Below are 13,292 nucleotides of genomic sequence, written 5' to 3'. Positions count from 1 at the left end.
CCTATTTGCATATCTATATAGGGCAACCAGATATTAGGTTCATAGAAGATGTAATCTTAGGTAAAATTAAATCTAACAGCAAAAGTTTTCAGAAATCCATGTGGGTTCCTCAAGACCTCAACCCGAGGCGGCATACTGAAATCCTAATAGGACCCAGAGACGTCCTGTGCACAATGACATGCCTCTGGGTCATTGTATCGCCACTGCCAGCCCCCCCCCCCCCCTCACTCTGCTGTCCCCCCCTTAAAAGATCACAAGGCTAGCTTGTCGCTAGCCTGCTTTGTTTATGTGAGACTTGTCAATCAGCCTCGTAGCATCTCCCTCTCGATAACACACTCCCCCCGCCGCTCTCCGCCTCTGTTAGCTTCCTCCAATAGGAAGCCAAGCCGCGACCCAGGAAGTGCTTATTGCAATGCATGTGACAGGGTTTGCTGTATTAAATTCCAACTCCTACAACGTTTTTTCTTTCAGGTTCTGTTTGTGGATAACTGGAGAGTCCTGCATGGTCGAGAGGCTTTCACAGGCTACCGCCAGCTTTGTGGCTGCTACATCAATAGGGATGATGTGCTTAATGTTGCCCGCATTCTAGGCTTGAAAGCCTGAGTGGCCTTTAGAGAGAGCCAGCATTTCTGGACCATTATACAGACAGTGGCACTAAACCAAATCACACAAGTTGTGTCACATGATGATGATTTCACTTGCTTGTAGCCGGTGGATCCTCAAGCTTGAAGTCCTTGATGAGATTGGTTACTAATTTCCTCAGAATACTCAGCTTGCTTTACACCGCCTTCATTCTATTGCTGTATAAGGTCCTAAATTGACTGTATTGCTGCTCTGAAAGAAATTCCAGCCATAGTTGTTGAAAATCACTTAATGAATGTAGCTGATATAAAACTGGATGAATTCACCAGTGCTGATGGTACGTTTAGCAGTCAGGTAGCGTTACACCTGTCCTGTGATATTAAAAATACAGAAAACTGGGATTGTGCCAACCTTGTGGTGCGGCTTTCAAGGACAACTGAAGTAAGAAGAATATAGAGGCTGCCATATTTATTTCCTTTTAAACTATACCAGTTGCCTGGCAGACCTGCTGATCTGTTTGGCTGCAGTAGTGTCTGAATAACACCCGAAACAAGCATGCAGCTAATCTTGTCAGATCTGACAATGTAAGAAACCCCTGGTGTGCTCTATGCTTGTTCAGGGTCTATGGCTTAAAGAGACTAAAGTCCCCTGGGGGTACCTACCTCGGGAGGGAGAAGCCTCAGAGTCCCAGTGAGGCTTCCCCCATCCCTGTAGCTGCAGGCAATCCAGCGCTGTCTTCTCCGAATCCTCCCGCAATCCTCGCTCAACAAGCCTGACAAGGCTTGATATATTTACCTCTCCGGGATTCGGCACAGGCGCAGTAGCGGCTCTTCCTTTGGGCTAGGTGGAAATAGCGGAGCCCGATCGTATCTGCGCAGGCGCAAAAGGACTTGTGCCTGCGCAGTAGAGCGGATCAATTGGGTTTGGCTATTTCCGCCTTATACGAAAGAAAAGCTGCTAGTACGCCTGCGCAGGATTGCGGAGAGGTAGATATTTACATCGCTGCACTTCTGGGGACCCTGGGCAGGCTAACGGAGGCGCAGAGGACAACGGGGGAAGCCTCCTTAGGATCCAGAGGCTTCCACCTCCCGAGACAAGTATACCCCTGAGGGATTTTTTTTTTTTTTTGTTAATTACAGACTTTTTTTAAAGGGGTTATCAAGCAATTACTGTTAAAATAAGCGCCACTTACCCCGGGGCTTTATCCAGCCTCAAGCTCCCAGCAAGTCCCTCGCCACAGGCGTTCGCTGCCTCCCGGTCCGCAGTGATGTCGGGCCGACCACCAGGTCGGCCTGTACTGCGCCTGCGCGAGCGGCGCTATCAATCACCACCACGTGGACTGGAGCGGACAGCGCAGGCGCAGTACGCTCCAGCCCACGTGGCGGTGATTGACAGTGCTGCTCGCGCAGGCGCAGTACAGGCCGACCTGGAGGTCAGCCTGACGTCCTCACTGCAGAACGGGAGGCAGAGGCAGTAAACAACTGCGTTGAGTTGCGGCGAGGGACATGCTGGGGGAGCTTGGGGCTGGACAAAGCCCCCAAGTAAGTAGCCCTTTAACAGTAATTGCCTGATAACTCCTTTAAGGTATTTAAGGCAGAAGATTAGCAGGATAGCCAGGCAACTGGTATAGCTTAAAAGGATGGCAGCTTCCGTATCCCTATGGCTTCAGTTGTGCTTTAAAGTGCCTGCAAACTTCTGATTTATGAGCAACAATTTTTTTCAGCTTTTCTCCTATGCACTGTTTGCCAATCTGCTTCAGTACTGTCATATAAAATGCAAACTTCACTAAAATTTGTATTTCAATTCTGAATTCTGTTACTTTGCTGCCTCCTTGTGTCCCTTAGGATCTCAAGTGACCAAATAGGTCCACCAAGCTTATTTTCAGAAATCGGCCACGGCCGTATAATAGCTTTATGGTGTCATGCTACCTCCATGGGTTCGTTGCCAGAGACTGGAGTAACTGTATAGTCCAGCCACAAGAGGGTGCCACCTAGGTGTTAATCTTTCTAGGTGGGTAGAGAGAAACCAAATATAACAGGGACAACTTGCCAATGGACCTCTTGTTGCTAGGAGCTATCAGCTTGCTGGGACCACCAATACCAAAATATTACACTTGCTTGGGTGTGACTTTAAGGATTTACACTTTTTAACCTCAACAGTATATTTTCACACAGTATTATTTTCAGTTATATACAGTGTTAGACACACGAAGGTCCATTAATTGATGGAGGGCGATTTCCCAGGTATACATGGAAAGAGTCCCTCATGCTTCTGAACTGTGAACTCTCTCTACAGTCTTGCTTTCGCTGTGGTCTACTGGTGGAGTCTGTTTTTTTGTTGTTTTTTTTGTGTGTGTGTGTGGAAGAGTTGTACGGATGCAGTCTTATTGCACCTACAGGGTTCTTGTGCTTGCTAATGAGCCAGAAAGTTATTTCTAAAGTACCTAATTAAAATGCTAGCGGGCACCATTTTTTTTATTACTGTAAACACTCTAAAAAGGCATACGCAGCTGAAATGAATGTTTTGGGGTGGGATGGGTAAGGTCCAGTTCAGCAGTTAAAGTCCTCCACATAGCTATGACAAGTGTAACAAGATATACTTGGCAGACTTCAGGCTTTCTAGCATTCTCATGTGCTCTGTATTCCTCAATTGAAAGTCCTGTAAGATGTGTTCTCCAACCCTGTCCTCAAGGCTCATGTTTTGTGGAAATCCAGTGGTAGTTTATCGGCTTTTCTGAAACACTGATTACACCATCTGTGAATGGTTGTAGTTTCTGGCAAAACATACTGTTGATGGGCCTTGAGGGCAAGGTTGGGAAACTCTGCTTAAGAGATGCCAGTCATTCGTAGTGGTCTGTTAATTTGAGGCCTCTTTCACAGTAGGACGTTGCGGTTTCATGTGACCTTAAAGTCGCATCGCAAATTACAATGCAACACCCCAAAAAAGTCGCAACACAACTTGATGCCCTGTTATCGTCGCATACAGGTAGAGCATACAGGCAATGAAAAGTATGCTTCCAAGTCCGCGTGAGCAGGGGCTCCCTCCATACCTTTACGCGTGCGGCTGCGCAGTAGGCAGCTGCACGCGTAAGGGTATGCCGGGAGCCCCTGTGATGCGGACAATTGGCCGCGTGCTGCCACCGACTGGCCGAAACTACGGGACCCGGCACCGTCGGATACAGGAAGCGGAGGATGGCGACGTGGGAGCGATCTGTGCGTATGGGGCTGGAGGAAGCCCCAGGTATGTATAGAACCTTTTTTTTGGGGCCTCTGGTTCCCTTTAACCTCCTGTTATGAAGGGAGAAGGAACGTATCTATGCACTATACTGTTAAAAAATGTAACTGTGGTTAATAAGTATGTAATCTTGGCTTCCATGGTCAGGGGAAAAGTAGGGGCCTTTTCGCATGTTCACTTCAAGGTTTTTAATTCCTCCTCATGAATTTTACTTAGTGCACCACGTTGTTCAGCACCTCTTATCACATGAAGGTGGGTCGAGAGGCAGAGTTTAGGGGACCTTTGCTTTTGGGACTATTTACTGTGAATATCAGTGACTCCTCTTTCAAAGAATTGCTGCAAAATGATAGTAATTCATGAATGAAAATCGTCGTTGTACACTTTGTCACCATCATACAAGGTTTTTATCACAAGCCAATCAAGTGCCTTTTGATTTGTATGAGACTAGACTTACTTTAATTGTCTCTTGTTGCTAATAAATTTGCGAATCACATTCTTGCTTCCTTGTGTTTTGTGAGTTTGTCGGATTTACAGAAAGCGGGGGCCTGTTTGCGAGGCAGAGAAAGATTACAAAAAGTTGCTAGAAAAATCGGCGTTGGTGATGAAAATATATGTTCAGCATTACAGAAACTGTGTGGTGATGGGATACTGTTGGTTCAAAACAGACCCACAATATACTTGAGGGAAAAAAGGGGTGTATGGAAAAAAGTTAATAGTAGAATACAGGTAGTCCCTGGGTAACGAACGAGATAGGGATTGTAGGTTTGTTCTTAACCTGAATCTGTTAAGTCGGAACAATGTGCTATCTTTGTCCCCTGTGCCTCTAGTGCCCCCCTCTGTGTCACCTCTGCCCTCTGTGCCTGCTTATACAAGTTTAAAAGACATTTTTTTTTTTCTTTGATTTTTTTTTTTTTAAATCGATTTTCTCTAAAACTACAAGTCCAATTTGAATTTTTTTTTTTTAGCTCGTTACCATGGAAACACTGAATCCATGCAGTTTGTATCGGCGGGTCGTTGGTAAGTTGGGGACTACCTGTATATGCAAATTTACCAATATTCTACTCTTAGAGTGCAAATGATGATAGTAAAATATCAGTAGTAAGTAATGATATTTTACTACAGTTAAATAAAACTCCATTCTCACACTGAACCCTACACCCTACTATCCTAACCTTAAAGCTTCTTTAGGACCCAGAGGTGAGTACCCCATAGGGGCACTTTTTCTTGCTTCAGGTGCCCTTTAAACACCCCCTAACTTATATGTGAGGAAAGAAAAGGAATAAACAGATCGGAGACAAAAGATCAGTTTAATTTGTGGCTGTAGAAAAAAGATTTAAAGAGAACACGAGGTGGGTTTGAAGAATATTATCTGCATACAGAGGCTGGATCTGCCTATACAGCCCAGCCTCTGTTGCTATCCCAAACCCCCCTAAGGTCCCCCTGCACTCTGCAATCCCTCATAAATCACAGCCACGCTGCTGACAAACAGCTTGTCAGAGCTGGCTGTGTGTATCTCTATAGTGTCAGTCTGCTGCTCTCCCCGCCTCCTGCAGAACTCCAGTCCCCGCCTGCATCCCTTCATCAGCGCATCTCTAAGCAGAGGCCATTCAGAGGCGGCCTGGTGATGCGCTGATCCCACTTTTTTGCGCAATTTTCAATTTTACTTGGTAGCGCGCCCAGGCTATGCATATGCATAGGTAGGATTTAGTTAGTGTTAGGTCCCCTCCCATGGAGGAAAGACTTCTTCGACAGTGGGAGGGACAAGTTGCATGCAAGCTGTTATAGGAAACTAACATCCTCCAAGTGGTAGACAGGTCATGTGTATGCTCAGTGTGTATTTTATCCCATAAGTGGGGCTTGCACTCTTTTGCAGGTAAGCACTCATCTGTTTTTAAAGGAAAGGTTCAGGGAGGGTGGGCAAAAAATAAAAATCAAATTCCACTTACCTGGGGCTTCCTCCAGCCCGTGGCAGGCAGGAGGTGCCCTCGCCGCTGCTCCGCAGGCTCCCGGTGGTCTCCGGTGGCGCGCCCGACCTGGCCAGGCCGGCTGCCAGGTCGGGCTCTTCTGCGCTCCAAGGCCCGGAACTTCTGCGTCCCACGCCGGCGCTCTGACGTCATCGGACGTCCTCCGTGCTCTACTGCGCAAGCGCAGTAGTTCTGCGCATGCGCAGTAGAGCCCGGAGGATGTCCGATGATGTCAGAGCGCCGGCGTGGGACGCAGAAGTTCCGGGCCTTGGAGTGCAGAAGAGCCCGACCTGGCAGCCGGCCTGGCCAGGTCGGGCGCGCCACCGGAGACCACCGGGAGCCTGCGGAGCGGCGGTGAGGGCACCTCCTGCCTGCCACGGGCTGGAGGAAGCCCCAGGTAAGTGGAATTTGATTTTTTTTTTTTTTTTACCCACTCTCCCTGAACCTTCCCTTTAAGTAGCGCTGTTCATTTCTTTGCTATGTTTTAATTTTATTTCTGGTCAGCTGCTCCCACTTAACAGTTTTGCCTTTGGTGTATATGCAGAGCCTCTGTTTGGGTTCAAGGTGCGTTTGTAGTTTATGGGGGGGCTCAGCGCATCTCTGAGCAGAGGCCATTCAGAGGCGGCCTGGTGATGCGCTGATCCCACTTTTTTGCGCAATCTCTCATAAATCACAGCCACGCTGCTGACAAACAGCTTGTCAGAGCTGGCTGTGTGTATCTCTATAGTGTCAGTCTGCTGCTCTCCCCACCTCCTGCAGAACTTCAGTCCCCGCCTGCATCCCTTCCCTCCCTGCTGATTGGAGGGAAGGGACGGGGGCAGGGACCGGAGCTATGCAGGAGGCGGGGGAGCAGCTGAGACTGACACTACAAATGTAAACACAGCCTCACAGCATGGCTGTGATTTATGAGGGATTGCAGAGTGCAGGGGGACCTTAGTGGGGTTTGGGATAGCAACAGAGGCTGGGCTGTATAGGCAGATCCAGCCTCTGTATGCAGATAACATTCTTTAAACACACCTTGGGTTCTCTTTAAAGTCATGTAAAAACAGAATGGGACATGCTGGACAGGGAACAGCAATAACTGTACACATGACAAACCAGGAAATATTAAATCCATATTCATATTGCCATATTTAGCCACATAGTGTATAATGCAAGTCTAGCAATAATACAAATTACTTGCAGTTGGTCACAAAATTATAGCAGCAACAAAGCGTGCTTAGTGTTCCTGAAGTAGATAATAACCATTAGCAGCATAATGACATTAAATAAAGTGCCCAGTGCTATTGAGGTAGAAGTATATCTATAAACAGCCCCAAGGAATTAGTACAATAGGCTATATAAAAGTGCTTAGTGCTTGCGAGGTAGACCATAGCCATACGTTATAACCAAACATAAGATGAAGTGCTATACAGTACATCCCCAATCAGGAGAGGGAAGGCTCTGAGTCCTAAAGAGCCTTTCCTTTTCTCTCATGGTCCATGCCTTGCAGCGCAGGAGCCCTCATTTAAATCCCCTGCTGCGGGAAGCTTCAGCAGTCTTCAGGAGCATGAGTGCTTTTTCTGAAGATAGGTGGCTCTGTACTGCGCATGCATAAGAGAGCAGGATTGTGTCCGCAGTACAGAGTGGCCCATCTTCGGAAGCACTTGCACTGCCGAAGCCTCCGCAGCAGCAGAGAGCAGTCTCCAACCCATTGGTCGGAGACTAACGGAAGCCAGCGATGGAACTGTGGCACCATGAGAGGAGCGGGAAGACTCTACAGGACCCAGAGCCTTCCCTCTCCTTAGGTGAGTATCTTTTTTTTTTTTTTTTTTAATTGCTTCAGACTCCTTAATAAAGTGCATACATGTGTGAGTAGAAATAGTGCACAACTGATAACGCAAGCGAACGAAATGTAATACCATCTTGGACTCAGTGTGTGTCAGTGTAGAAAGCGAAGCAAACTAAGACCAGCAGCAGTGGCGTAACTACAATTCATGCGAAGCTTCCTCTCACCCTTTCATGCAGCATGTGACTGGCATGTGGGGTCAGGAAGGGTATTTTCCCCTTTGAGGTATAGCTGGGCTCTGGGTATGTCTTCCCAGGGAGTTTTGTTTTGCCTTTCTTACTATGCACGCTGCATTGCAATAGGATAACAATGCAACAGTGGCCATAAGTGGCATTGCACAGTACATTGCCAGTATGCTTCACTACCACTGTGAATGCGCATGTTGTGCCTTACTCTGATGGAAGCTGCCGCACTGCTGATGCCATGTGAACATACCAGAGAAATAGAATTGCGTCTCGTAATCGTGTAATTCTATTTTCCATTGTGATTGATGCAACAGCAGCTGAAAGGATCCTAAATCTGAACAGCTGAATAATGAGCTGTGCACCGAAGTTTCTGACCATACAGTTACTGCTTTTTGATTAAGCATTTTCTTACAACAGTAAGGCCGCATGGTTGAGTAGTGGTTAGTGCACTCACCTTGCAGCACTCGGTCCCTGGTTCAAATCCCAGCCAGAGCACTATCTGCATGTACTTTGTATGTTCTCCCCATGTCTGCGTGGGTTTCCTCTGGGTACTCCAGTTTCTTCCCATATCCCAAAAATATACAGATAAGTTCATTAGCTTCCCTGTAAATTGGCCCTAGACTAGGATACATACACAACACGTTACATACATAGACATCAGGCTGTGATCCCCTCTGAGGGACAGGTAAGTGACAAGACAATATACTCTGCACAGCGCTGCGGAAGATGTTAGTGCTCTATAAATACTAAATAACAGTCAGGGATGGATTTCGAGAATGGGCACCACAATGACACATAGTAATATATAATACATTCTTCAGGATACCCAATTTTGCATGAATTACCCTGATTCAGGATCAGACACATTCCCTATATTCATTTCACTTTTTCAACTTTTTTCCAAGGGAAAATTTTTCATCTTCTGTTTAAAGCAACTTTTCAGCATTCCGCCATTGAAAAATACCAAAAAGTGGGTAAAAAAGTACTGTCAGAATTACATTGAGTATGTTCCTGCTTGCTGGTGGCTGAAAAGGCACTTAATTGATAAGGTGTAAAAAATTTCACCTAGGACTGTGATGGCTAACCTTGGCACTCCAGCTGTGACAAAACTACAAATCCCATCATGCCTCTGCCTCCCTGAGTTATGCTTAGAGCTGTCAGAGTACTGCAATGCCTCATGGGACTTGTAGTTCCACCACAGCTGGAGTATCAAGGTTAGCCATCACTGACCTAGGAGAAAAAGTGAATTGAATAAGGGCCCACACGCAATTCACTTTTTCTCCTGAGCTTTCTCCTCGGTGATCTGCTCACAGCTTGGCAATAAAATGCCTTTGAAACTACCAGCAAGCAAGAATCCAAATAATTTTGATAGTAATTTTTCATCTATTTCTTTTATTACTTTTTTTTTTTTATATAAACTGCTGAACAATGATTTTAAGGCGAACATGAAAAATGATCTTCAATGTGAAAGTTCAGAAGGAAAAGTGAATTGCATATGGGCCCAGGTGTTGTTTCTGTTCCCTTTGGAACACCACAGACATTCTGTAGTGATGCTCCTTGCCAGGACTACAAGATGTCTCGCTGCTGGCAAGGGCTTACCACATATGATACATTAAAGAATGTGAATTAAGAAGAGGACAGATGTTACAATAGGCAAACAATATAAATCAATATTGTAAAACTAAACAATTTTAATCATTAAGTTACATTCAGTGAAGTTCCTCTTAAATCCAAAGGAAGCTGTACATAGAAAAGACAGAGACTGCTGTACATGGATGTTACACATGGAAGAGGGGGCTGCTGTACATGGATGTTACACATGGAAGGGGGCTGCTGTACATGGATGTTACACATGGAAGGGGGCTGCTGTACATGGATGTTACACATGGGATGGGGCTGCTGTACATGGATGTTACACATGGAAGAGGGGGCTGCTGTACATGGATGTTACACATGGAAGAGGGGGCTGCTGTACATGGATGTTACACATGGGAGGGGGCTGCTGTACATGGATGTTACACATGGGAGGGGGGGCTGCACATGGGATGGGAGAAGGACTGCTGTATATGAATGTTACACATGGAAAAGGGAGCTGCACATGGGATGGGAGAAGGGCTGCTGTACGTGGCTGATACACATGGAAGAGGGGACTGCTGTACGTGGCTGTTACACATGGAATAGGTGGCTGCTGTATATGGATGTTACACATGGAAGAGGGGGCTGCACATAGGATGGGAGAAGGGCTGCTGTATGTGGATGTTGCACATGGAAGAGGGGGCTGCACGTGGATGTTACACATGGAAGAGGGGGCTGCACATGGGATGGGGGAAGGGCTGCTGTACATGGATGTTGCACATGGAAGAGGGGGCTGCACATAGGGTGGGAGAAGGGCTGCTGTGGATGTTGCACATGGAAGAGAGGGCCGCACATGGGATAGGGGGAAGGGCTGCTGTATGTGGATGTTACACTTGGAAGAGGGGGCTGCACATGGGATGGGAGAAGGGTTGCTGTACATGGCTGTTGCACATGGAAGAGGGATCTGCACATAGGGTTGGAGAAGGGCTGCTGTACATGGATGTTACACATGGAAGAGGGAGCTGCACATGGGATAGGGGAGTGGCTGCTGTACATGGATGTTACACATGGCAGAGGGGGCAGCACATGAGATAGAAGGGTTGCTGTATATGGATATTATACATGGAAGAGGGGGCTGCACATAGGGTGGGAGAAGGGCTGCTGCATATGAAAGGGAAGCCAGTGTAAACTTGTCCCAGCGGTGGAAAAAGTATAAATCAGGGCTTGCCCACAGGAAGGGAAGTTTGTATCGAGCTAAACTAAATACAGATATATAATGGGGGTGTTTATTTACTTACCTGGCGAAACTCAAAGGGTGGAATGGCTTCACCCGCCTCAATCTCTGCCCAGTTGACTGAGGCAAAGAAGGGATGGTTTTTGGGATCGCTGTTAACTCCGAGACGGCGTGCAGGGTCTTTTGTGAGGAGCTGTAAAAGATGGCAATAATGATTAGTCATTAGCTCTACAGGAGACGACATTCATATTACAGAGTAGCAGACATGTATAGTCACAGTACATTGCTCCATAGATACAGTATGCTGCACAACATATATTCTGTGTTCTGTGTCTATTAACCTACATACTGTATTGTTCCAAGGGTTTGTTTATATCACCTATTCTCAACCTGTGGCACTAATATCACTGGGAGACCCACAATCACTATAGGTGGGACTCTGCAGGCCTCAGGACTTTTGTGCCTTCTCATAGATTATTATTAGGGGGCATAAATAAAAGGCCCTGAGTGATCTCAGTGTAGCCTGTAAGCAAGAAATGATATGTATATGTTATGTAGCCCAAATACTACAGCTTCTAATAAGAGGGTACAAAATGCTAAATTACCCCCACACAGGTGCTGATAAGTAATATAATTGTGGGAATATTTGCTCACTTTACAGAAGTAGAGACCTGGCAGTGGGTGAAGCCATTGGTTCCTACACTTATGTGAAAAACATTTACATTTACAGACAGTAACAGGTCTTTGCCTACTTGTACTTCTTGAAGTACAGCTCCTAGTTCTCCCAAAGCACCCCAATAATAGAAGCCTGACACTTCCTACAGCTAATGAATAACACGCTGTGCCCTGGTACTTTTCCCTGAGTTGTGTGTGTCTCCACTTCCTCCTTCTACTCACCTGCTGGTAAAGTCCCTCAGAACTGCAGGGAAGCCTTCTGGAAAGTAAGGCTCTTCCTTGCTGACCGCTGCAGTATATACTTCCCAGTTGATGACTCTGAAAGACTTCTTGTGCATGACTAATACATAGGTCAATACTCCAAAGGAGAACCAGTCGACAGCGTAACTGTATAGCTGCCTGTTCACTACCTGTGAAATCATTGAAGGTGAAATGTGGTTAGTGCATGATGATTATAGTAACAGACAAAGCACAATAAAAGCACTTTATTTACTAATATTTCATTTATGGCTGGACTTGTCGATGCAGTATAAATATTTCAGAATATCTTACTGCATCAGACCTCCCAGAGTGCAATCATCATACGGTGTCTCAGTGTACTTACACACCATTGACTGATGTCACCTGTCAGGTATCGGGCCCGGTTCCCTTTGGTGACATCGCTTGGCTGGCCTGTACAGATGCGTGTCAGCTGTGTAGCACAACACATTCTATTGCTATGCGGAGGGGTGGGCGGAAGGACGTTAGAGCAACACATACGTGATGTCACGCTGCAGGTGGGGGAGCGCTGTGCACAAAGAAGTTGGACTTTGCTCGGCTAAGTGTATTCACAGGCTATGTCGCTTGTGCAGCAGAGCTCGGGGGTCACTGTACACACTCCTGTCTATCAGCTGATCTGGTCGTTATCGGCAAACTTAGCCAACTTTAGCCAGTTGTCTGTACAAGGCTTAATAGCGGCTTTTATCTTTGTGGGTAAGTAGATAAGGAAATGTCTGACGTAAGGTGTGTACACACACAGAAATGTCACCCACAGAGCTATTGGCTAGAGGCTAGTGACATGTCTGTTGCTATGGAGGGGAATAAGGGGCGGTGCACAAGGGAGCAGCTTTAAGCGGGTTGAGATGATGAAAATAATGTGCTCTGCCAAGATGAGACGTTGCTCCAGATCTCAGTGGGGTATCAAGAAAGCTGTAGAGATGCTATATTCTTAGTAGAGATGTCCCCTGACCGGCAGCCTCCACCACAATCTAGCCTGTGTATGAGGCTTTAGTTCTAGGATGGCAAACTCATTGTTTAGAGGGGAGGTGGGTAAGAGAGAATGGAAGTAAGAAAATCATTAAGATGATATTATGTGGTGGTGAGAGAACTAGTCTAATACTCCACCTATAACTGAAATATGATTATTTAGTGGACAAAATTACAGACTTTTCATACTGTAATCTCTATAACGGGTGTAAAGGGGATGGTTATGCTGTTATCTGTTAATTAAAGGTTCCCTGTCATGAACAGAAAAACGCATGGTTAGGCTCTGGTTGATTCACCCAATCCTTGATTTGTGTTTCAGGAATGAGATGCAGTAAATGTAAAGCAATCTGCTGAGTCAGAATCCAGGATCTGGTCTGTAATCCAGGAGTCGGGGAGTGATGGTTTCTATCAGAGCATAATTACCCAGGTGGTGTAATGTGAGATAGTGACTATTGTCAGATAGTGTAAGGAACATTTCTTACCTCTAGAGCTGCATAGCCAGGAGTTCCGGCCCGGGAGGTGACGGTCTGTCCCCCAAATGCAGCCAGGCCGAAGTCAGATAGTCTGACGTGTCCAGAGCCATCCAGGAGGATATTTTCCGCTTTTATGTCTCGGTGGATGATACCAAACTTGTGTAGAAACTGGATCCCACTCACAATTTCGGCACAGAGGAATCTATAAAAGAGAAGTTATAGGTCAGTGTCTATACATTAAAACATTCTGTATTTCCTGCTTTCATATATGTGTAGGAAAGATTTTTATTACAAACA

General features: G+C 46.2%; 1 protein-coding gene across 2 annotated transcripts in view; it reads left to right on the top strand.

The window, feature by feature from the left end:
• TMLHE (trimethyllysine hydroxylase, epsilon) overlaps positions 1–1,846 on the top strand; it is a 76,419-nt gene extending 74,573 nt beyond the window's left edge. For both annotated transcript variants that reach the window (XM_068249542.1, XM_068249543.1), the window contains one exon: positions 472–1,846. In XM_068249542.1, coding sequence (XP_068105643.1) covers positions 472–603 — 132 coding nt within the window. In that variant the 3' untranslated portion in view covers positions 604–1,846. The remainder of the gene's footprint in view (positions 1–471) is intronic.
• The last annotated feature ends 11,446 nt before the right edge of the window (positions 1,847–13,292 follow it).

This window comes from Hyperolius riggenbachi, chromosome 8, assembly GCF_040937935.1.
Source record: "Hyperolius riggenbachi isolate aHypRig1 chromosome 8, aHypRig1.pri, whole genome shotgun sequence".
Classification (NCBI taxonomy): Eukaryota; Metazoa; Chordata; class Amphibia; order Anura; family Hyperoliidae; genus Hyperolius; species Hyperolius riggenbachi.
This window is presented reverse-complemented; position numbering and strand designations above follow the sequence as displayed.